The 26,630-nt window shown below is 42.9% G+C and overlaps 1 protein-coding gene across 1 annotated transcript in view; it reads right to left on the reverse strand.

Annotated features, from left to right (window-relative positions):
• The window catches only part of gabra3 (gamma-aminobutyric acid type A receptor subunit alpha3), a 725,881-nt gene that overhangs the window by 231,431 nt on the left and 467,820 nt on the right, over positions 1 to 26,630 (reverse strand). Inside the window, exon 7 of the mRNA XM_077197385.1 lies at positions 21,385 to 21,528. Within this exon, the coding sequence (XP_077053500.1) occupies positions 21,385 to 21,528 (144 nt within the window). The remainder of the gene's footprint in view (positions 1 to 21,384; positions 21,529 to 26,630) is intronic.

A 26,630-nucleotide genomic window follows, 5' to 3' on the forward strand; every position in this document is an offset into this window, starting at 1 on the left:
TTATAGAAAGTCTACAAGATTGTAGACTAAAAGAAAATTAGTAGAATATGCACTCTTTGTTGTCACTAACCAAGTTTCCAGTTGTTGCGCTGTTCTGTTACTGACAATGTGTATTTGCAATTAAAAAAAGTTAGCAAAATTTGCTGACTCCAGCCTGTTTCCATGCAATTGGACTTTTACCGATACAATGGTGTGCGTAATGATGTCATCCATTACAAAAAAAACCATGGGTTTTTGAATCACTTAAAAATCTGCCTTTGAGCCGTTTCAATACATTATTGCGCATATTTAAGTAGGAACGAAACACTGCTGTGTTGATTGGAGATGCACATCTGTTCAGTATTTGTTTGGAATTCTTTTCTTTGGTGATATTATCTCTAAAATAAAAAAATAAATCTTGCTTATTGAACTGTTGTATATAATCAATATCAAATTTGTGATCATGCTGATAGTGTCACGGTCTTGGACTCTTATGTTGATATTCTGTTGTGTTTCCCTTATTTCCTGTTTTCCTGCTGTTTAGTTTCATTTTCTGATCATGTCCCTGTTAGTTTCTATGGTTACTTATAATTATCAGCGGTGTCTTATTTAGTTCCTTGTTATCTCCTTAATACTCCCTGTTCAGTTCAGTCCTCCGTCAGTTATTGTCTTTTGTTTATCTTCTGCATATTCTCTTACTTTTATCATTAAAGTCAATTTTGATTATTCCTATTTCGTGCGTGTTGCCTGCTACCCAGACAGTTTACAGATAGGCTATTCCAGAAAAAAAAACAGCTCTCTTGCTCATGTAATATATTGTTGAAGAAAGGAACTCATTCGAGAGAAGACAAAAATTTTATTGTTTAATGGTATTTTCAGGATTATTATTCTTTATTAGTATTCATAATCAGTAATATTATGTATTTTATTAATTTTAAAGTGCATGAATACATGAAGTATTCTAAATAAGGAAAGAGGATTGTGTAGTGTGATATATACATTCGATTTTAAACATGAACATGTTTCTCTACCTTGTAAGGATAATGTAAATTCCCTATAGGTGTATTTGGACAGAAGACGAGACAGCGTTCTTTATTAAACTCATAAAAGACAAAGGAATTAGGGGAATACTGAATTCTAAACAACAAAGAAATGCCACAATTTATCAAGACCAGGTGCGAACTACGGGGGAGCTTGGCTCCCCTTAATAAGAAATGGGCTCCCCTGAAAGCCTGATTCGTAAAATTTTGGGGGGTCTCAAAAATGTTGACAATGTTTTATTTTGACGTGCAATATCAGTTTTGTGTAATGTGATCATCGTGGAGTATTATGTGTAAAATAGCAAAAATATCATTCATTCATGCATGACGGCGATTTAAACCTAATTCACTTCAATAAAGATAACTATACATGCAATTCTTGTCATGAGCATCAAGGTGTGGTGGCGTTGCGGTGCAAATTCCAATCATGTTTAGTAGCCTACATGTTAACTCAAAGATTCTTAGAAAAAAATATTAACGTTGGAGGCAATTGATCTGCGCGTGAAGTCCTTGAAATCCATTCTGTGTTAAGGTAAGGCATGTTATACGGAATGCCAAAGCTGACTTAATTAAAAATAAATAAATACATAAATAAATATACAAATAAATGTAAAAAAGCAAAAATACATAAATAAATACATAATTAAATATACAAAGAAATGTAAAAAAGTACAAATAAATTTGTAGATTTATACTTTTTTTCCCTTATTTATGTATAATTGTATTTTTTCATGGTCGTGGTGATATTTCCCCCTATAAATTGATTTTATATCTACCCAAACCTTATTAAATAGGTAGAAAGTAAAAGTCGCTATGAGATTAATGTTAAAAATAAATGAATATAGAAATATGAAATGATGGAATCAATTAAATTGTACAGGTCCTTCTCAAAAAATTAGCATATTGTGATAAAGTTCATTATTTTCCATAATGTAATGATAAAAATTAAACTTTCATATATTTTAGATTCATTGCACACCAACTGAAATATTTCAGGTCTTTTATTGTTTTAATACTGATGATTTTGGCATACAGCTCATGAAAACCCAAAATTCCTGTCTCAAAAAATTAGCATATGATGAAAAGGGTCTCTAAACAAGCCATTAACCTAATCATCTGAATCAACTAATTAACTCTAAACACCTACAAAAGATTCTTGAGGCTTTTAAAAACTCCCAGCCTGTTTCATTACTCAAAACCGCAATCATGGGTAAGACTGGCGACCTGACTGCTGTCCAGAAGGCCATCATTGACACCCTCAAGCAAGAGGGTAAGACACAGAAAGAAATTTCTGAACAAATAGGCTGTTCACAGAGTGCTGTATCAAGGCACCTCAGTGGGAAGTCTGTGGGAAGGAAAAAGTGTGGCAAAAAAACGCTGCCCAACGAGAAGAGGTGACCGGACCCTGAGGAAGATTGTGGAGAAGGACCGATTCCAGACCTTGGGGGACCTGCGGAAGCAGTGGACTGAGTCTGGAGTAGAAACATCCAGAGCCACCGTGCACAGGCGTGTGCAGGAAATGGGCTACAGGTGCCGCATTCCCCAGGTCAAGCCACTTTTGAACCAGAAACAGCGGCAGAAGCGCCTGACCTGGGCTACAGAGAAGCAGCACTGGACTGTTGCTCAGTTTTGCATGTCATTCGGAAATCAAGGTGCCAGAGTCTGGAGGAAGACTGGGGAGAAGGAAATGCCAAAATGCCTGAAGTCCAGTGTCAAGTACCTACAGTCAGTGATGGTCTGGGGTGCCATGTCAGCTGCTGGTGTTGGTCCACTGTGTTTTATCAAGGGTTGGGTCAATGCAGCTAGCTATCAGGAGATTTTGGAGCACTTCATGCTTCCATCTGCTTAAAGCTTTATGGAGATGAAGATTTCATTTTTCAGCACGACCTGGCACCTGCTCACAGTGCCAAAACCACTGATAAATGGTTTACTGACCATGGTATTACTGTGCTCAATTGGCCTGCCAACTCTCCTGACCTGAACCCCATAGAGAATCTGTGGGATATTGTGAAGAGAAAGTTGAGAGACGCAAGACCCAACACTCTGGATGAGCTTAGGGCCGCTATCGAAGCATCCAGGGCCTCCATAACACCTCAGCAGTGCCACAGGCTGATTGCCTCCATGCCACGCCGCATTGAAGCAGTCATTTCTGTAAAAGGATTCCCGACCAAGTATTGACTATTGGGTGCATAACTGAACATAATTATTTGAAGGTTGACTTTTTTTTTGTATTAAAAACACTTCTTTTATTGGTCGGATGAAATATGCTAATTTTTTGAGACAGGAATTTGGGGTTTTCATGAGCTGTATGCCAAAATCATCAGTATTAAAACAATAAAAGACCTGAAATATTTCAGTTGGTGTGCAATGAATCTAAAATATATGAAAGTTAAATTTTTATCATTACATTATGGAAAATAATGAACTTTATCACAATATGCTAATTTTTTGAGAAGGACCTGTATGTTTAAATATGAAATTAAAACAGCCAGTAGGTGGCGGTAAGTCGCTGTCTTAAACGAGTGAGTCATATAATTTATCTCATAACTACTTTTAAGATATTGTAATTGCAGTGTAAAAGCATTCTCCCCTGTATTAAGATTTTGACTTTTAATGACTTAATGACTTTTGTCAATTTTATTTTACTGATAACAGCATAGTGCCTTATTATAATTATAACTGAGTAGTCTGCCGATAAATATCAAGAACTTGACATATATGATGATGTATAGCCTACCTATTTAATAAGGTTTGGGTAGATATAAAATCAATTTATAGGGGGAAATATCACCACGACCATGGGCACGACAGGTGCTGTTTGAATGGGCATGATGATGCTTCTGTCCTCCACTGCATTGGGTGAGATGCGTGGCTCACTATAGCTGCGTTTACATGAGCACCTTTTGTTTGATTTAAGAATAATTCCAAATTGATGACTTGTGATTAATCAGTATCTTAGAGCAGCATCTATGAAATATGGGTTGTGTTTTAAGCATTTGAATTGTCACCTGTTATGCAAACGAAATTATGAAACGCGAATGTAAACCGTGTATTGAGTCGCATTTCAAACTCATTGATCAATATGCTTGCGTAGGAGTCAGTGAAATGTGCGCTGGTTTCTCTCCACGTTCTGCGCTGGTGTGCGAGTCTCATCGACAATAAACGCAAGCTCTTATCAGCCCTATCCACCGCGTTTACATTGTTGTTAATAGTGGATACTTTCATGCACTTCCACGTCCAAGTGTCTGCTATCAGACCCGTTGAAGTGCAGTTTCTGTTCATGTGTGCTATGTGTGTTAACCCTATATAGCCTACCCTACATACAGTTGGGGTGATATACATATCTTAAAATGTGATATTGTCCGCACACCTCTTGCGTTTCGTTTGGTCACACACCACAAGGTGTCACTGTGGCGTCAAAGCTTCAGCACTGCCACTCTGAGCTCGATTGCTGATGTCTGAGGTAAAACACGCCCCCCTCATTAGCATACGGACAAAGAAATGTAGAAATAAATAAATGTAGAAATAAATAAATGTGGAAATAAATAAATGTAGAAATAAATAAATGTGAAAATAAATAAATGTAGACATAAAAGCATTTATACATAAATGAATGTGGAAATAAATAAAAGTGGAAATAAATAAATGAATAAATGTATAAATAAAAAAATAAATAAATGTGTGAAAAAATACAATTATACATAAATAAGGAAATAAAAGTATAAATACTCATTTATTTGTACTTTTTTACATTTCTTTGTATATTTATTTATGTATTTATTTATGTATTTTTGCTTTTTTACATTTATTCGTACATTTATTTATGTATTTATTTATTTTTAATTAAGTCAGCTTTGGCATTCCATAATTTTATTCCCAATTATGTGTTGTGGCTGGGTTGTTATAGTTCTGCGTGACTCTCAATGTCTTAGTTCTAATAGAATGGAGGAGTTATGGTATTCTTCTGTAGCCTGACGAGTAATTTAACCCTTAACCCCTTAACCCTTGGCCAGAGACCAGTTGTCACATTGATGAGCAAAGTTCTGAACAGCTTAGGTAAACATCACAAAAGTTTTCACCAGTACATTGTCTTTGTCTCCTATGTCATGACATATAATAATAAAAAAGAGATCACTTGGCAAAATAACTGGTGGTCACTTCTGTGATTTGGGGAGAAAAGCTTAATTTCAATTCTACAGAGTAATTTTTACTCCCATATTATTGTCACAAACCAAGCCGCGTCGAGGCGTCGTGGAGCGCATCGTGACAGACAAAGTCACAGTAAAAGGCAGACGAGCACCCTCCAGCCAATGTCTCCATTCCTCGAAGGCGGCCTTCATGGCCAGAAGCTCCCTGTCACCCACATCGTAGTTGCGTTCAGCCGAAGTGAGCTTACGAGAGTGGAAGGCGCATGGAAACATCTTGGCTGGATTACCGTGTCGTTGGGATAGAATGGCGCCGATTCCTGAATTCGAAGCATCCACCTCCACGATGAACTCACGCTCGGGGTCCGGATGATGATGGATGGGTGCCGTAGTGAACTTCTCCTTGAGTCGTTCGAACGCGGAAGAGCATTCTGGAGACCACTTCAAATGTTGCCTCCCCCCCTGTAGGAGGGATGTGAGAGGTGCCGCCGTGGTGCTGAAATTACGAATAAATCTACGGTAGAAATTGGCAAAGCCCAGGAAACGCTGCAATTCTTTCACGGTGGTGGGTCGAGGCCAATTGACTACTGCTTGGACCTTACTGTCGTCCATGATGACTCCTTCAGCACTGATGACATACCCCAGGAACGCAATTCGGGTCTGGTGGAACTCACACTTCTGGACCTTGGCATACAGCTGGTTGTTGATGAGGCGTTGAAGTACGGCTCGCACATCCCGGACGTGTGCTTCGAGGGTATCAGAGTAAATGAGGATGTCGTCAATGTAGACAATGACTCTCTGGTTCAGCATGTCCCGGAAGATCTCATTTACGAAGGCCTGAAAGACAGAAGGACTGTTAGAAAGCCCGAACGGCATAACCCGGTATTCGTAGTGCCCGGTGGTCGTAGAGAAGGCCGTCTTCCACTCGTCACCCTCTCGAATACGAACCAGGTTGTAGGCGTTCCGCAGGTCCAGTTTGGTGAAGAACTTGGCGGTGCGGAGCATTTCCGGTGCAGCGGGGACCAGAGGCAGAGGATAGCGGTACTTCACAGTGATCTCGTTTAGACTGCGATAGTCAATACAAGGACGGAGACCTCCATCCTTCTTCTTGACAAAGAAAAACCCAGCTGAGGCGGGAGAAGTGGAAGGAGTAATGGAGCCCTTAGAGAGTTGTTCTTTAATGCAAGACTTCATCAAGTCGGTCTCAGGTTGGGACAACAGATAGACTCTCCCACGGGGCAGGTTAGCTCCAGGAAGAAGTTCAATGGCGCAATCCCAAGGTCGATGTGGGGGGAGTTGAGAGGCCTCTCCTTCACTAAAGCCCAGAGCAAGATCATGGTATTCAGTGGGAACCCCCAACAGTTCAGGATTCTCGGAGCGGCTGGAAACAGTTTCAGGACCTAGGACAGCAGGTTGACAGTTTGTTAAACAAAAAGATGACCACTGAATTACCTTCCTCTCGGACCACGAAATGTAGGGGTTGTGCTTCTCCAGCCAGGGGAAACTGAGAATCACAGGGTGCAGCGGTGAATTTATGGTGAAAAGTTGGATGGTCTGCGAGTGCTGAGTGCCGACATTAAGGGTTAACTGTTGAGTGATATACTGTATCTTGCCTGATCCCAGGGGTCGTCTGTCTAATGCTGCCACTGACACCCGGGGTTCACAGAGAGAGAGTTTGAGAGAGAAATTCACCCGGGTTTGAGAGAGAAATTATGAGTTTTAGCAAAAGTGAGGTCAATAAAATTTCCTGCTGCCCCCGAATCAATCAAAGCACTTACATTAACAATACCCTCATCAGAACAGAAAGATACCTCTAAAGTAAGAGAGTTGAGAGAACGAACACGGGAACTCACCGCAGCAGAATCTCTCGAGGTGGGTCTTACAGGACATGTTGACCTCATGTGACCAGTACGGGCGCAGTAAAGACAGAGGTTGTTGCGCATTCTTCGCTCACGCTCCTCAGTGGATAAGCGCGTGAAGCCGATTTGCATGGGTTCAGGCTCAGAACTGACGGAAGGATTTACAAAGACCTGGTGTTTGAGCGGGGTGCGCCGCGCTCGCATCAAATTATCAAGGCGAATGGTTAGATTCATCAGCTGACTGAGAGTTTTATCCTCATCCCGACAAGCCAGCTCTCCTTGTAAATCGGAATTCAAACCCTTGCTGTAAAGCAGTTTCAGAGGATCCTCCTCCCAGCCTGTCTGTGCAGCGAGTGTTCAGAAGTTGAGGGTGTAATCCGCCGCGAAAGATCCTCCTTGATGAAGAGACAGTAACAGCTCGCCCGGTTCCTTTCCGCCGGCTGGATGCTCGAAAACCTCTCTGAATTGGGCGAGAAAGTCGTTATAAGAGGGGAAAGTAAGCTGACCACCTGCCCAAAGCGCTGTCGCCCACTCCAGTGCCTTCCCAGTCAGCAGCGAGCAGATGAAAGAGACCCGGCTGTCGTCGTTTGAAAAGAGGTGGGATTGCTGGTTAATATACAGAGTGCTTTGCAGAAGAAAACCCTTGCATGTTGCTGACGAGCCGTCGTACTTGTCGGGTAATGATAAACGAGGATTATTGGAAGCTGGAATGTTACTCACACTGGAGGATGGTTGAACTGGAGGTGCAGTGGTTTGAGCAGCGTCGGCGGTTTGCGTCGTGAGGGACCGCATGGATCTCACCAGTTCTTCGGTAAGTGAAGTTAATTTCTCAAGCTGCTGTTGATGAACGACCAGTACGGAAGCTTGATTGGTGACTTCTGAGGCTAGACGATGCAAGGTTGCTGGATCCTATATGGGTGAGGTCTTCTGTGACGAAGAGTCAGAGGCGTTCGAATCCATGTGCAATAACTTTAATGATGAACACAAACAGGCAGAAAACAGAGAAAGCACAGGGTAGAATATATACTGGGGCAGTCCAAACTCAGAGTGGTTACCAGGCAAGGGTCGAAGGCTGGCGGCAAACGTTCACAGAGTAATGGGGAAAACAGGCGAGAATCAAGGAACCAGGAATACGTAGAAATATAGAAGATTGCTCAGAGTTGCACGCCGTGGCAGTAACAAGACCTCACAGAGAACAAAGGGGAGCAAGGTCCAGATAAAGGGGAGCTGAGTGGGAACAGGTGGCTGAGATGATGGAGATGAGACAGGGATGGAAGGAGGCGATTAGTGAAGGGAGTGATGGGAAGTGAAGTCCTAGAACTCAGGAGAGAGTGATCTGGTGAGGCCAGGAGGAGGCGTCGTGGAGCGCATCGTGACACATCCCAGGCCCTATCTTACATCATCCTGGCCCTGAACGTGAGTTTATTGTAGAGGTTGACACACCCAGCACAGGCATCGGGGCAGTACTATCTCAAAGGCAAGGCAGTCCACCCAAACTATTTTCTTGTATTATATTAATATTTCATATTACACATGGAAACTCACATCTGCTGAACAAAATTATGACGTCGGAGATCTAGAACTACTGGCCATGAAAGCAGCGTTTGAGCAATGGCAGCATTGGCTGGAGGGAAGCAAGCACCCATTCCTGGTATTAACTGATCACCGAAACCTAGAATATCTGCACTCAGCTAAGAGACTCAATCCAAGACAGGCAAGATGGGCATTATTCTTCACCAGATTCCGATTCTCTGTTACTTATCGGCCTGGTTCCCAGAATGTTAAGGCAGACGCCCTTTCTAGACAACATGAATCCGCACTATTACCACCTACCAACGAACCGGACCTTCCTTCCACTATCATCGTCGCACCGGTACAGTGGGACCTCACGACTGAAATTACTGATGCTCAGAATTTATGAACCATCTCCACCCGAATGTCCTCCAGGTCGCACCTATGTATCCACGACACTCCATAGTAGAGCTATTCAGTGGGTGCACAATTCTCCCAGCTCTGGTCATCCGGGCATCAGTGCCACCAGTCAACTCGCCAAAAATCGCTTCTGGTGGCCGTCATTACAATCCGACAGCATCACCTTCATCCAGAATTGCCCCACTTGTCAAATGACCAAATCAGCTCACCAAACCCCTGCTGGTCTACTCCAACCTTTACCTATTCCCCAACACCCCATGTCCCATATTGCTATCGACATTTGTCACAGATCTCCCAAACTCCCAAGGTCATAGCACAATATTCACGTAGTCGACCGCTCCTCCAAGTCCTGTCGCTTCATTCCCCTACCCAAACTACCTGCGGCCCTTGAAACTGCAGAAACTCTGTACAACTATGTGTTCCAATTCTATGGCCTTCCGGAAGACATTGTCTCCAATCGAGGACCTCAGTTTACTTCCCATTTGTGGGCCGCCTTCTTTCAGAAGCTTAATGTCGGGTTACCACCCTCGGTCAAATGGTCAAGTTGAACGTCTCAATCCAGAACTTACCCGTTACATGTAAGGAACTAACTGAGTAATTAAATAATGTGTCTGGGTTAGACAGGTCAATTTAGCTCGAAAGGCATTATTAATTAATTTATAGGGAATCTTAAAAGAATCAGTTATACGGCCGAGCAAATGACTCGTCCAGCATTCAATCTAACGGGCCGTAACTATAACCTCTGCAGCGGATATAAATATCCAAACTATAGTGAAACACTATTTATCAGCAAGGTAACTTAGATCAGCAGTTTAAGACATTAAATATGTAAGCACATAACACACGACAATTATTATTACAATATAAACAAGACTTTATTTATTATTCTAAAACATAAAACTAATATCTAACACAATCAGATGCACACACACACATTCATACGAGTTGCAGAAAGAAAGAGAGTGAGGAAAGAATAAGTTTTAAGAGTGAGATGATGAATTCCCAAGGTTCTATATGCACTGATAAGACATGACCTGAACGAACCATCAATCATTAATTTAACCCTTCTATCATTTCTTAGGCGGGTTATTCACGTTTATCTCAATGCACCAGTTCAGCTAAGAGTCTGGAGGTATACTTGGGTTTGTCTGTGCGTTTCTTTGGGAATTCCTTTTGTCGGCGTAAAAGGGTGTTTTCCGGGTTCGTTGACTGGCGGGTCCTCGTGCCTTAATAGATATCTCTGGGCAGCTAATCACGTGGTGTGTTGGCGATGGATGAAAGTCTTAGGGGTTGGAAAGCGGGCTTTGCAGTCAAATCGCTTAAACGAAACTTTGCAGCAAAACTTACCTTAGAATCAAGACTTTCAACGGAAAAGAAAAATAAAGCTAAGAAACAGAAAGAAAAGTGAGACGAGAGTAGTTATAGATGGCTTGGATGAAGCTGTTTAACCCATGGATGTTCTTCTGATCTTGTTTGGGTTCTTTTGTTTGCTGGTCTACATGGTTACTCGTAGTTATAACAGTTACATGACTTGTATGTGATCTAAGCATAAAAGACACATACAGAGGTGGTAGATACAATATAGGATTATGTAGTTGAACAATGTTTGATTAGAAGTCCGTCAATAATTGTTTTGGGATGATTTTATGTATTTTTATATGTAAAATCTCAGTCTCTGTGGTTTTAAGAGATTCCCAATCTGGGGTCGTCAAAAGGTCCTTAAAAGGGAGGTGGTCTGTTTTAAATCCTTTGTCATGGGATCAAACAACCTCTGCCGTTATCTTGGTGGGTTCTGAGCCGTGCCATCACTGAACCAATCAGCCTTTTCCAAACTATCTAACTTTGACCAGTTCTTCCTCTATTTAGGCTCATCTCTTTGAAGCTTGCAGGCCATAAAGTCGTTTTGTTGACTAGCTGCAATGTTGAGTTTTGTGTGGAATTATGGAACGAATCACCTGGAAGATTCATATGTTTGGTTCGCCCTCAATTCCTACACTCAGATCCTACTGTCACCGTAACCAAACAGACTTGTATCGTTATCTGCTCTGGGCAGAAAATGCACAAAATTCAATCAGAAAACCCTCCACCGGATTAACCCCTTTTCAATGTGTCCTGGGCTATCAACCCCCTCTATTCCCATCATCGGGAGAACCTTCCGAACTACCGGCGGTCAATGACTGGTTGCAGCGGAGTGAGAACCTCTGGAACGAAGCTCATGTGCATCTTCAAAGGGGGAGGTGATGGCGCAGTGGATCAGACACATGCCTTTGGTGTGAGAGACCCGGGTTCGAATCCACTGCGAGACACCAATGTGTCCCTGAGCAAGACACTTAACCCCTAGTTGCTCCAGAGGCGTGCAACCTCTGAAACATAGCAATTGTAAGTCGCTTTGGATAAAAGCGTCAGCTAAATTAATAAATGTAAATGTTAATGTGGTGAGGCACCAGAAGGAACAGGCTGAACGCTCCCGCCGTCTTCATCCCGATTACGCCCTGGAAAATGTGTCTGGCTTTCTACTCTGGACCTTCGACTCCGCTTACCCTGCCAAAAACTCAGTCCCAGGTACGTATGTCCCTTCAAAATAATCAAACAGATTAATCCAGTCTCATACCGTTTGGCTCTTCCTTCCAATTCCTGTATCTCACCCACCTTTCATGTTTCTCTGCTCAAGCCCGTTGGTGGTCCGAAAGGAGAGGTGTACCCAGATGAGGCTGGTGACCAGAGACCCCCTCCTATCATCATGGGTGGCAAGGAGGCTTATCAAGTACATGAGCTCCTGGGGCCGTATTCACAAAGAATGTAAGGCTAAAAGTAGCTCCTAACTGGCGATTTTAGGAGCAACTCCTAAAAAGAATGGGTGTGTCACTCCTAACTTTAGGACTCCTAATTTTTTCACTAAGAGTAATTCACGAAGCATTTTAGCCTGTTCAAGTCACGTCTGCCGATCCAGAGGCTGTTCAAGTCACGTCTGCCAATCCAGAGGCTGTTCAAGTCACGTCTGCCGATCCAGAGACTGTTCAAGTCACGTCTGCCGATTCAGAAACTGTTCAAGTCACGCCTGAACCTGATCGCTCTATGTTTGTTTCTGTGTTTACGTCTGTCCTTGTGGCTGTTTCTGTTCTGGTGTCTGTTCCAGAACCGGAGCCAGTGTCTGGGACACCTAAGTCTGGGACAGCTTAAAAGAAGTCGAGAGGACTCCTAACTCACTAAGACCTATTCACAAAGGATTGTAGCGCATACCACCGCCTCTCGCAGTCGTCCGGGGTCTGCGACACAAGCGGGAATGCTGCATTGATCTGCAAACAAATATTCTCCCATGTCTCACGCTTAGTTTTACTTGATATCCCAGTGTCGAATTTCCCTTTTATTTATTTATTTATTTATTTTCAGCACCAACACCAAGCAGCAGTAACTGATCCTGCGTCCAGTTGGGCTTTCTTTTCCGTTTTGGCGAGTTCATAATCCACCGTCATTCAACTATTACATTACTTCAATAGGAGCAACATTTCCTTGCTTTAAGTAGTCTATTTAGGCTATGGAAGCTTGTTTCCGCCACAGAATGAAAAATAAAAAAGGTAATTGCGACTTTTTATCTCACAATTGCGACTTTATTTCTCTCAATTCTGACTTCATATCTCGCAATTGTGAGATAAAACAGTCACAATTTTTTTTATTTTGTTTTATTCAGTGGCGGAAACAAGATTCCATACTAATAGGATGTCAATTAATCAAGCATTTTAATATTACTTTTTTTTTTATTCGTTTAGCTGATGCTTTTATCCAAAGCGACTTACAACTGCTATGTATTTCAGAGGTCGCACGCCTCTGGAGCAATTAGGGGTTAAGTGTCTTGCTCAGGGACACATTGGTGTTTCATAAAAACATTTAAAAAGAAGTTGGACTATAACAACCCATTAAAAACTATTTTTTCAAATAATTTTGATCGGATTCAAAGGGGTGGTTTATCGAGAGAACATGTTCACTTGATCGATTGAAAACCAAAACTGAAAGGACGCCGTCCGTCGCGCTGAACGCGCTGTTCTTCTGATGAATAAAGTGTCGTATAAACGAGTGTCACGTCGTTCTATAATTCTCCTTTCACTCCGTATCTGTGAAGTGAAGCAGGACAACGGCTCACCAGTCCTTGTTTCAGATTCTCATCCACAGACGACTGATTTTGGGCATTTTTACTGCGTGATCAATACAAACAGCACGGCATAACGGTTCATCATAGTCTCCAAATTATGACCAGAATTTGATATTAAGTCTGCTGTTTAAAACAAATAAAGAACCAATGTAGGAAAATGGTTATTACGCGACAACAGCGGGAAACTTTGTATATTTGTGCAGTGTGCGAATGTCAAAAAACCTTTTCCAAATTTGAATCTTTTGACTTATAAACGTTAACATCACCCTGATCATGCATCATATCACGATGTTAAGCATTCATGTAAACTACAATACATTCAGATTAATCAATCACAATGAATTCAGACCGATTGAAACAAAAGTTGTGCATGTAAACATATCCAGTCCCTGCGGAGATGCCAGTTATGGCGGTATTTCCAGCTCTTAACGCCGCATGTGCTCTTGGATGATTAGATACATGAGGGATTAAATGTAGAAAAAAATAACTTAATGTCATTCTGGGATGAATCTATTCTGGAAATCCTGCTTTTTTTGTCATTAAGGGAAATCATCTTGTCTCAGTTACAAATCTGACTGGTAAATCATTAAAAAAAAATTTATTTATTGCATTGCATATTGAATGTTCAGGGGTGACATATTAATAAACAGACATGGTATTTATGACTGGATGTAACTTTTTATACTTTCCTGTAAAAATGGCTCTCCTACTGTCACGATTCCTGTCTTATGTTTTCCTTGTCTTGTGTTGACTTATGTTATTTCCTGTCCTGTGCCATGTTTTGTAGTCCTTTGTAGTTTTTCTTGTTTATTAGTCTCTCCAGGTGTTTCTAATTAGCCCCGCTCCCTTGTTATCTTGTTTGCCTGTGTATTTAAACCCCTGTGCTTCAGTTGTGTTTTGTCGGTCGTTGTTTTGATGTTGCTGGTAGCTGTTCCGTGTTCCTGTCCTGAGTCCATTGGATTTCCTGTTTGTTTTATTAAAGTGCTTGCATTTGGATTCTCTCTCCGCTTCATTTCTACCACATCGTAACAGAACGACCGACCATAAATATGAATCCAGCAGCACGGATCTCGCCTGATCTACACAGGCTAGACCGGGAGTTCGCTGGACAGATCGCGGCCTTGGCGCTGGAAAGCCTTGATCTGTTCCAGTACACCTGGGGGTTTGTTCCCCTCGCTGCCTCCTGCTCTCTGGGTGATGAGGCGATTAAGATGTGTTACCGGCTGGGGGCTAAGGAGGTCGACCCGAGGGAGCTCCCCGATCTCTCCGGTCTGGACTGGAGAGAGGCACTCTCCAGATGTCTGGAGAGCTTCCTCCCGTGGCACGCCACGTCATCACCTGTTCTTCACGTTCACCAAGACATGCCTGAGCTTCACCACGACATGCCTGAGCTTCACCACGACATGCCTGAGCTTCAATACGACATGCCTGAGCTTCACGTCAGCCACGTCCGGCCAGAGCTTCACGTCAGCCACGTCCGGCCAGAGCTTCACGTCAGCCACGTCCAGCCAGAGCTTCACGTCAGCCACGTCCAGCCAGAGCTTCACGTCAGCCACTTCCAGCCAGAGCCTTCACCGCTGGTCCCGTCCAGCACAGAGCCTTCACCGCTGGTCCCGTCCAGCACAGATCCTTCACCGCTGGTCCCGTCCAGCACAGATCCTTCACCGCTGGTCCCGTCCAGCACAGCGCCCTCACCGCTGGTCCCGTCCAGCACAGCGCCCTCACCGCTGGTCCCGTCCAGCACAGCGCCCTCACCGCTGGTCCGTCCAGCACAGCGCCCTCACCGCTGGTCCCGTCCAGCACAGCGCCCTCACCGCTGGTCCCGTCCAGCACAGAGCCCTCACCGCTGGTCCCGTCCAGCACAGAGCCCTCACCGCTGGTCCCGTCCAGCACAGAGCCCTCACCGCTGGTCCCGTCCAGCACAGCGCCCTCACCGCTGGTCCCGTCCAGCACAGCGCCCTCACCGCTGGTCCCGTCCAGCACAGCGCCCTCATCACTGGTTCCGTCCAGCCCAGCGCCCTCTCGCTCTCGGAGACGGAAGAGGAAGAGGACTTCCCGCGTCCCGCAATGCCTGGAAGTCCTCCCTGTACTTCCTGTCAGCCCAGAGTCCTCGCCGCTCGTCCCGTCCGATCCAGAGACTGTTCAAGTCACGTCTGCCGATCCAGAGACTGTTCAAGTCACGTCTGCCGATCCAGAGACTGTTCAAGTCACGTCTGCCGATCCAGAGACTGTTCAAGTCACGTCTGCCGATCCAGAGACTGTTCAAGTCACGTCTGCCGATCCAGAGACTGTTCAAGTCACGTCTGCCGATCCAGAGGCTGTTCAAGTCACGTCTGCCGATCCAGAGGCTGTGCAAGTCACGTCTGCCGATCCAGAGGCTGTTCAAGTCACGTCTGCCGATCCAGAGACTGTTCAAGTCACGTCTGCCGATTCAGAAACTGTTCAAGTCACGCCTGAACCTGATCGCTCTATGTTTGTTTCTGTGTTTACGTCTGTCCTTGTGGCTGTTTCTGTTCTGGTGTCTGTTCCAGAACCGGAGCCAGTGTCTGTTCCCAAGCCATTCTGTGTGTTGTCTGTTCCCGAGCCATTCTGTGTGTTGTCTGTTCCCGAGCCAGTCTGTGTGTTGTCTGTTCCCGAGCCAGAGCCAGTGTGTGTGTTGTCTGTTCCCGAGCCAGTGTGTGTGTTGTCTGTTCCCGAGCCAGTGTGTGTGTTGTCTGTTCCTGAGCCCGAGCCAGTGCGTGTGTTGTCTGTTCCCGAGCCAGTGTGTGTGTGTGGTCTGTTCCCGAGCCAGTGTGTGTGTGGTCTGTTCCCGAGCCCGAGTGTGTGTTGTCTGTTCCCGAGCCCAAGCCAGTGTGTGTGTTGTCTGTTCCCGAGCCAGAGCCAGTGTTTGTGTTGTTTGTGCCCGAGCCAGTGTGTGTGTTGTCTGTTCCTGAGCCCGAGCCAGTGTGTGTGTTGTCTGTTCCTGAGCCCGAGCCAGTGTGTGTGTTTTCTGTTCCTGAGCCTGAGCCAGTGTGTGTGTTGTCTGTTCCCGAGCCAGTGTGTGTGTGGTCTGTTCCCGAGCCCGAGTGTGTGTTGTCTGTTCCCGAGCCCAAGCCAGTGTGTGTGTTGTCTGTTCCCGAGCCAGTGTTTGTGTTTGTGCCCGAGCCAGTGTGTGTGTTGTCTGTTCCTGAGCCCGAGCCAGTGTGTGTGTTGTCTGTTCCTGAGCCCGAGCCAGTGTGTGTGTTGTCTGTTCCTGAGCCCGAGCCAGTGTGTGTGTTGTCTGTTCCTGAGCCTGAGCCAGTGTGTGTGTTGTCTGTTCCCGAGCCAGTGTGTGTGTGGTCTGTTCCCGAGCCAGTGTGTGTGTTGTCTGTTCCTGAGCCGGTGCCAGTGCCTGTTCCTGAGCCGGTGCCTGTTCCTGAGCCGGTGTCTGCTCCTGAGCCGGTGTCTGCTCCTGAGCCGGTGTCTGCTCCTGAGCCGGTGTCTGCTCCTGAGCCGGTGTCTGCTCCTGAGCCGGTGTCTGCTCCTGAGCCGGTGTCTGCTCCTGAGCCGGTTTCTGTGCCTGTGCCGTGGCCGTCCGATGGGTCTTCACCGCCCTGGCCGTCCGATGGGTCTTCACCGCCCTGGCCGCCCGAGGGGTCTTCACCGCCCTGGCCGCCCGAGGGGTCTTCACCGCCCTGGCCGCCCGAGGGGTCTTCACCGCCCTGGCCCGAGGGGTCTTCACCGCCCTGGCCGCCCGATGGGTCGTCTGCTTCGCCCTGGCCGCCCGATGGGTCGTCTGCTTCGCCCTGGCCGGTGTCTGCTGTTCCTGCGCCTGAGTCACCGCCCTGGCCGCCCGAGGGGTCTTCACCGCCCTGGCCGCCCGAGGGGTCTTCACCGCCCTGGCCGCCCGAGGGGTCTTTACCGACCTGGCCGCCCGATGGGTCGTCTTCACCGCCCTGGCCGCCCGATGGGTCGTCTGCTTCGCCCTGGCCGCCCGATGGGTCGTCTGCTTCGCCCTGGCCGCCTGCACATCCTGCTCCACCCTGGCCTTCCGTCCTGCCGCAGTCTCCAGGTCCTCTTCCGCTCCATGGGCCTGGCCCTCCATCCCGCCCCCGGGTCCGCCTCTGCTCCACCTCCCTCCTGGACTGTTCATGAGGAGCGTCTGGAATCCGCTCCTTAAGTGGGGGGCTATGTCACGATTCCTGTCTTATGTTTTCCTTGTCTTGTGTTGACTTTTGTTATTTCCTGTCCTGTGCCATGTTTTGTAGTCCTTTGTAGTTTTTCTTGTTTATTAGTCTCTCCAGGTGTTTCTAATTAGCCCCGCCCCCTTGTTATCTTGTTTGCCTGTGTATTTAAACCCCTGTGCTTCAGTTGTGTTTTGTCGGTCATTGTTTTGATGTTGCTGGTAGCTGTTCCGTGTTCCTGTCCTGAGTCCATTGGATTTCCTGTTTGTTTTATTAAAGTGCTTGCATTTGGATTCTCTCTCCGCTTCATTTCTACCACATCGTAACACCTACTGACTTTGTCCTATCAGTGCGGCTCTCATGAAAAAAATAGTGAAGACCACTGCATTAGAGTATTAGGCTACCTTAATTTAATTTAATTGAATTCACCACTTTTCTCTCTCTCTCTGCCTTTTTAGAATTACAGTTCACTGGGGCCTGCACAAACATGTCATTATATATGCATTTCGATGACATTACTATTATTATTTTGTGTAGGACACAGACATATTTAGATGTCGTAATTCCATGATTTGTTGCGTCTGTGTTCTGTTCCGCATGATGGCCCTGTCATCTAACAACCAATCACCGTGATCATTGCGAGGAAACTCGTGCATGAGAATTGACGTCATCCATAGCAACGAAGACTCACTCTTAGTTTAGGAATTTTTCACGAAAGTACTAACTCTTACTCGGACTACATTTCCCTTCATGCCATAGCTGAGGCTGATTACCGTCACACCTGATCCCCATCCCATGGACTATTTATGTCACACACACACTGCTAAGTCTTGTTCTTGCCATTGCAGACATTTCTGAGCATTATTCATAATATATTGATCTCTTGTGTTTTGACCTTGGACTGTTTACCTTGTATTCTTGTATTGCTGCCTGTCCATCTGACCTTCTGCCTGTTTACTTGGATTTACCCTGTTTGACTGCTGCCTGCCCTGAACCATTGCCTGTCGTATCATTATGTTTTTCTGCCTTGCCATTGATATCTCTGTTGCATGTGATTGACCTCTGCCCGTTGTTCTCATTCTATCTTCAATAAAGCTGCACATGGATCCCACTTCTGCTGACCCATCTTGAATTTTGAGGAACTTTTATTAATTTTGGTTAATAACCCCAATTTGCCCCATGATCATGTTAATTTCCAAACCTGGTCTACATTTTGGCTTGGGAATATCATTAAATAAAAGAATAAAAGAGAATGTTGATAAACAGTTTTATAGTGCATTTTTGTGTTGTAACGTGTTGTCTGCTGAGTTCCATGTAAGCTGCGTGACAGTGAGGACATGTCAAGTATTAACTTAAAAAGCATCTGTTGATCTATTATTCACAGCCCATAATGAGAATGAACACCAATATATTTATATCAATATTTATTTTATTGCTATAACACCAAGCACACCAATTAAAGCAGACGTTAATTTAATTGTGAAGCATTGGTCTCCACTAGTCCGCTTGTACAAAGAAAACAAATTCAATAAACAAGGAGCAAAACACTACCAACAAAAACAAACTTCGTCGGTGGAGTTTCTACAGATTCACAGACTGACATGTAAAATGCATGTTGACTCAATGGACGATCAAAGGGAACTCGGAGTTCGGCTGGGGTGCGAGCGAGAAATTGAAACCCCGGAGTAGATCTGGAGCAGCTGAGTCATTACAGAATGCATTTAGCACAGATTGAAATCCCCCCTCTAAGATACAGTACTCTGCCTGCAAGAGGGACACCTCAGCCCATGAGGGCAATTAACTGTGTCTGATATAGCTTTCATTCTCTAGTTCAAGTCATAATTTCGTAAACATTCACATGACAGACATCAGTGCTGGTCAATAAATTGATCTCTATGAAGATTCAATGTTACTCTGGCACTGCGTTGCTTTTTGGTTGAGCCTCGCTCAAGTTGGTGTGTAAAATTCAAATAATATCAAAGTTTAAAACCTTATTTCATTCCTGAATCAATTAGCATTTTTGTATTGATTGGATGGACTATCTTCTCTCCCCAGTATTTTATTGGTGAACATTCAGTCACTCAATAACAAACTTGACGAAGTTAATGCTCGGATTACCTTTCAGAGAGATAAGAAACTGCTGTGTGCTGGCTTTCTGTGAAAAGTTGCTTCACAACACGGTGCCCAATGCAGCCATCACACAGCCAGGATTCTCTGTCTTCCATCAGGACAGAACATTAAACTCCTATAAGACCAGAGGTGGCGGGGTATGTTTATGATTATAAATTGCTTGGGCACGGATGATACAGTATTATCAACGAACGGTTCTCCTGATATTGAACTGTTAACGATTAAAGTGTGTTCCTTCTACCTCCCTCTGGAATTCAGTTTAATCATTCTAACTTTAATCCACATGCATCACAGGTGGATAAAACCAAAACTCTAGACTCTCTCTATTTTACTGTAAATGGACTGGAAAAAACTTAAAAACTTAAATATGTAAATATGAAACTGAAAGACAGTTTCAAATCCCTCCACTGACCTGCCTTTGATGAAGGTGACCATATTAGCATACTGTTGTTACCTGCATACAGACAATGCCTCAAACTGGGAAAAAAAACCCCAGCTGTCAGACCAATCCACAAATGGACTGTCATCTCCAGACTCCAGGATTACTTTGAATCCACAGACTGGGAAATGTTACAGAATTCAGCAGGCAATGACATTGATGAATATACAGACTCTGTGATCAGTTATATTAACAAATGCACAGAGGATGTTCTCACAACTGTCTATGTATGGACATTTCCCATCCAGAAGCCCTGGCCACTGCTTTTAACTCTCGTGACTTCATAGCCTACAAAAAGTCCATGTACGACCTTCAAAAAGCTATTAGGGCTGCTAAAAAAGCCTACAGGGAGAGAGAGTTAGATTATATTTTAGGTAATTCAACCTCCTTACCAGATGAGCCTAACAACGTCTATGCTCAGTTTGAGGCTGACGACACACCTCCTGTGGTGAAAATTACTACTGACTATGACAGCTCCCCTCTGATGCTTCTGTTTGACTTAAGCTCTGCATTCAACATCACCATCCCCAAATCCTAAACAGCCAACTGTGTAACTAGATTCTGGACTTTCTCACAAGTGCAACTGCACGTCCTCCACACTCACACTCAGTTTTGGTGCTCCACAGGAATGCGTTCTTAGCCCCCTTCTGTACTCCCTGTTAACATATGATTGTATGGCAAAACACAGATCAAATAGTATATGCAAGTTTGCAACCAGCTTAGGCCTCATCTCCAATTGATTCACAGCATGGTGTAGAGACAATAACCTTTCCCTGAACGTCAGCAAAACAATGGAGATCATTGTGGATTACACATCAACTGGGTGGAGGTTCAAAAGGTCAAAAGCTACAAGTTCCTTGGTGTCCACATCTCTGATGATCTCTCCTGGTCCCAGCATACAGACACAGCAAGTGAGAGCAGCTCGACAATGTCTTTTCTTTCTGCGGATGCTAAAGAAGGTTGGTGTTCACTCAAACATTTTGACTAACTTCTATTGTTGCACCATAGATAGCATCATGACGGGCTGCATTACCTTACACTTTACTACACACTACTACACTTTATTAAATCCCTACTACATCAGTATATATATATATATATATATATATATATAAATATATATATAAAAAAAAATTGTTGTTGTTTTTTTTGTTTAATTATTGGCATTTTTGCTTTACATCCTTACCTCAACCTAAATGTTCAAATATGCATATCTTTATGAGTAAACAGTAGATTTCATTTAAAACTACATTCCATGACACAACAACAGTAGTATTTTGAAAATTATTGTGGGTTTTCTCCTCCATCATTATCGTTCACTGGACGAAGTGCTGCCAGTCTAGAACGTGCAGAAACAAGTGGAGTGATACATACAAATGATGTACAGTCCTCTTGCTGATCTGGTGAAATAGAAGGCCTCTTGGCTAAGTGTTGTATAAATACACACACATCTTTGACTTGTGTGTCAGGATGTTGATCACTTCACTCAATCTCTACCAAGTGTTGTGTTCACAATTGGATATTTCTTCTAAACTCTAAATCTGACTGGTACAAAAGAGAACAGTAATTACCTGTACTGGAGCTGATCGTCTCTTTGCCAACGACGTGGCCCAACAGGTCGTACTGGTTGAGTCTAGAGCCATCAGGAGCCACAGAAACAGATTTCTCATCATCCGCTGTCCAGATGTAGACAACCTCGTTGTTGGTGTAGGCATCTTAGAGAGACAAACCACAGTAGGCTACTGGTTTATTCTGACCAAACATTTAACTTGCAATCAATTGCAGTGCTGTTCTGGTATTCTTAATGCAGCCTTTATAACTTTTGTCTTTCTTTTTAAAGTTCTTTAAATTGAGTATTTTAGTGTTTCTTCAGTTATGGCTGCGATCGGAATCGCATACTCAATGAGTAGGTACTTAATTTCAATGAGTACTTACTTAACGAGTGCTAAAAGAGTAGGTACTTTATAGCTAAATCTCGTTGAGTATGAATGCGATCCAGACATCATACGCCATGTTGACGTTATCATGTGACCTACGACGCGTTATCACACTTAAAAGATATGAACAACACATTTAATTCATCTATCTGGAAATATCTTGATATTGATGAAACTTGCTCATTTTGTGGTAGCCTATTGTTGATGAAACAGCTGTCCATTATTTTGTGAATATATTTGGGGTTGATTTAAGTTGTTATATTCTAAACCCTACTAATGTGACCAACAGTTTTATCCTTATAGGGCCTAACGATATAACTTTTTATTAAGAAACACCAACATCGTCATCTCTTGAATATGTTGTTAATTTCTTTATTTTATACACAAAAAGTTTCTCCATTAAGGTTTCCTCTTTTTCTTGATGAATTTACCTTTTGTTGATCCCTCAGAATTTTGTATGTATTATGAAAAACGATTTAAAGATATTTTGCCTTGTTATTGTTCTTTTTTCCTGTGTAGCCTATAAATATCATGTTATGATGTACACAAACCAATTATGATTGTTCATTGTTAAATACAACTATGGTACAGTATCTTTCCATGATCTTGTATGTAATAAGTTTAAATGATATGAGCGACAGGTGCACTAACAATTCATAACATCAGTAACTCGACAGCACAACCTAGAACCGTTTTCCTCTGCGTTTGTAATGTCTGCACAAAGGAGATGGGCAGCTGCTCGAGATCTCTCCTTTGGAGAAAACTGTTGATTTTATATTCAAAAAATTTAAGTATCGCTCCTTAAAAATTAATATTACCTCTAATATTAAATGCTGACCAATACTTAATTATATTACTTTTTTACATACTAAAAATTATATAATTTAATAAAACATACAATATGTAATTTGTTTTGTCATATGACATAGTTATGCATGAATACACACTATATGAATCTAGTGAAACATCTCAATTGTCAGTCAAGCAATGAATTAATTAATGCATACATTAATTAAATAATTATATTTTATATACGGACAACAATAAGAAACATGAATAAATGAGTAAAAGAACAAATAAAAGTAACCATCACAATAAACAAATGCATATACAAGTCAATAACACATGAAACAAAGCTTTATTCAAACTACAAGCATGTATTTACAGGCGCTGAACCCCACATTCTGCCATCTCAACACAGCGGTTCCCATTCTGCGGCTTTATTCTGATGAATTCACCAGAGGTGACCGTGCCTTCGTGCCGGAGCTTGTTGCTGCGCTGCGCTGCGCTTCACAATCTGAGGCAATAAGGGCCGGTGGAGTGGTTGAGTGTCTCATCCATGGCACCGATTCCAGGATTCAGCTCCGGGCTCCTCATCCTCAGTGCTCACACCAGTCTGCAGACATTTCAGATCCTACAAAAATGCACAAACATTATACAAAAGCAGTCATCAACAGTAATAAGGAACAGATAAAATATATAACATGTTTAGTTACTTTATAGATTTGTTTATTTACCTTATTTACAGCACATTTGTCTAATGTAAACAGTGTTGACAACAGTGAATTATCCTATATAATAGCACACATAAATCACTCAGATGTCATTTTCGTGTTGTGATGTGCTCATCTGCAAAACTTATACAATATTTTCCTTTCAGATGTAAATAGACATTTTAAATAAGCGTGTTTAAGATATATGTAGATAAGCCAGATATAGAAAGTATATGGTTATGTAAATCCACTTAAGAGACGTAACGTTAACGTTACGTGTTGCTACTGGAGCTCCCCTGTTAGCTAGGTATACATAATAAAACATGTTTTTACAGCAAAATCACAACTATACTATAATGTTTATCTCCTTTACACCTTCAACAGTTAAAATGTTTACTCTATAGTAGTTTAACACATAAGTTACTATTTAAACACAAGGAACCGTGTTTACTCACATTTGAAAACCCCCATGTTGCTGATCTCCGTGATGTTTGATGACGTATCCTCTCACGTGGTCTCCTGGGATAGAAGAGTATCCATCGGTTGAGCACTCAAAAATCTGGGCGAAAGCAGTAAGCCATCCGGGAACTTCTCACCTACACTTTTATGAATACTGATGTTTCGAACGTACTGCTTCTTTCACGTACTGTTTTCGCCTACTATATAGTAGGAAAGTAGGCATATTCGAACGCACTACTGTCTGAATCTCGCGATAATTAGCACGTCACCCAGGTAATTCTCGCCTACTCTTTTATGATTCGTACATACTTTTCGCTCGCCTACTCTTTTTCTCCTACTATATAGTAGGGAAGTATGCGATTCCGAACACAGCCTATATTTCTTCAGAGTTCAGCCCCAACCTACTTTAACACAACTTTCTGTAATTATCAAGTTTCCTGAAGATCTTAATTACCTGGTTCAGGTGTGTGTGATACTTGGGCACCACTGCTTTAAAGTCACCATGAAATCAAAATTGAACTTTTTGGGCTTTTAGTATAAATATGTTGGCCTTATGGTGTACTCACACTAGGCACAGTTATCTTGTACTGTGCCCTGACACAATCGTCCCCCCTACCCACTCCCCCACTGGCCTGCACTCACATTGCACTTAACGTTCTGAGCCGAAGCACGTTTACGTAATTTATGATGCAACTTTTTGTTTTGAAAAAAAACAAAAAGAAAAGCACTTTCGCGCTTCAATGCATCAATAAGGTTAGAACCAGACCCTTATAAATCTAAATATTCTTGAATCCATTATTTGAAAAGCGTACTATCCAAGTATTAAAATAAGATGTTTGCTGTTGTAATAATGACAGTAGCACACATAAGAGTAGTAGCTGTTCAGTGCTCCAGTGCGGTTAGCAATCACACTACATGCGTACTGCGCCCAACTGAACCGTGCTCTGGCCCACCTCTTCCAAGTGGGCCAGGGACGGTTAAGCAAACTGCACCCGGGCACAGAACAGAGCGATCACACTAGTCAAATGAACCAGACTTTTGGGGTCAAACATGCTTGGGCATGGTTCAGATAGCCTACTGTGAGTACACCCTAACTGTTATCTATAAGCAAGTGTGCTCCAAAACAATGTCAAAATCAATATGGATCAATGTTTTTGTGAACATCACTGCACTTCAGCTTTTCATCAGATTTTCTGTCCATTCAAATGCTCTCTAGAATCTAAAGCATCCCGCACCCTACTTTATAAATGCTGAAGCTGCGGCTAAAATCGGTCACTTGTTCACACATTTACTATTTTCTACATGGTGAATGGCACATAGTGCACTATATAGGGTGTAGGGAATGATTCAGACAGTGTAAATATATTTTCCATTGAGGCAAGTGAAGTCTGGTTTCACATTAGAGTCACATGAACCGCCGCAGTGTGCACACAGTCTGCTCCAGTTTAACCGTTTCTATTCTTACGTTTGAGTTTGCGTTTTTGAGGCTTGCGCAGAGATAACCTTTTTTTCCCAAATATTTCAAGGCTTGCATCTTGGACTCTATTTCATGGTTTGTGCGAATGAGTGGGCCGAAGTGCGTTGAGTGTTTTCTGTTAGAATGGTGTCGTGTTAGCGGCCCCTAAGTTAATAACTGATGATCTTTGCAACGGAATTGAATCAATCAATCAAAACTAACTTTAGCTGGACAATAACTTTATTCTAGAGTTGCAGTAAGGCCAAAACCATCTTTGATAAAGTAATTTCCTGTTATCCACGTAAAGCTGCTTTAAAAAAATCTATATTGTTAAAAGCGCTATTTAAATGAAGGCGACTTGACTTCAGCATTTAGTTGGAGGTTGGACTCTGTAGATTCTAGAGAGTATTTGATTAATTGGATAGAAAATCTGATGAGAAGCTGAAGTGCAGAGTGATGTAATCAAAATCTTTGATCCATATTGGCGGAAGTGAGAGACTAAGTTTTGAATGCTTATATCTTCTAAATGCAAATGTTTTGGAGCACACTAGCTTATAGATAACAGTAACAGTAACATATTTATACTAAAAGCCAAAAAAATTACATTTTGATTTCATGAGACTTTAAACGTGTCAAAGTATGTCGTTTCTGTGGGATTAAAAAAATTAAAGCCTATTTTCAAACAACCTTGCAAATGCCCCTTTCGCGAGTTGCACCTCCCCCAAATCAAACATGACAAACACAGCACTTGCAGGTGCTTTTGAAGGCATGTCTCAACAGGTAAATGTAACATTCAATAAAATGTTCAACATATTAGGAATACTTTTAGCTGTGTTGCTATGCTATATAAGCAATTGAGTAGGCCAGGGACGTCACTAGGATTGGAAGACAGGGTTCGGTTGTTCGGTTTTGTTGACGGGGGGAACAAAATATATAACCAAAATATCCTGTATGTATCCCCTTTCCTTTACCTCAAGAAAACGTAGCTAAATGTAAGCAGGTAATTAAAAACAACTTACAATTTCACTCTGTATCACGACACTTACCAATCTTCCATGCACCATTAGCGTGTGTATCGGTGTGTGTGTGTGGGTGGGAGGGTGCATAGCGAGTTCAACTTCAGACCAAAGTAGAGTAACGACGACACGAGATGAATCCTCCAGTTACTTGCAGCGCTCTGGTCTGCAACGCCCTGAAAGCTGCCACAATTCACACCAATGCAACGAGACGGTGCGGTGCATCATCTTGATAGCACAACGACTCTTTGTACTTCTGTCCAACTTCCGACTTTTCGGCTATTTTTTGTAGCTGGATATATATAATTTGTTGCGTCTAATTCTAAATATGAATGAGGATACTCATTCCAATGAGGTTATTGATAAATCGAATTGTTATTGTTGTTCTTATTATCATTTAGGGGGGCTTAGGAACATTTTGGGGTAGCTTCAGCCCCCCTAAAATAGGCCTAATGA

The sequence above is a fragment of the Siphateles boraxobius genome, unplaced genomic scaffold (genome assembly GCF_051911475.1).
Source record: "Siphateles boraxobius isolate OS27281-9 unplaced genomic scaffold, OSU_SipBor_1 11, whole genome shotgun sequence".
Taxonomy (NCBI): domain Eukaryota; kingdom Metazoa; phylum Chordata; class Actinopteri; order Cypriniformes; family Leuciscidae; genus Siphateles; species Siphateles boraxobius.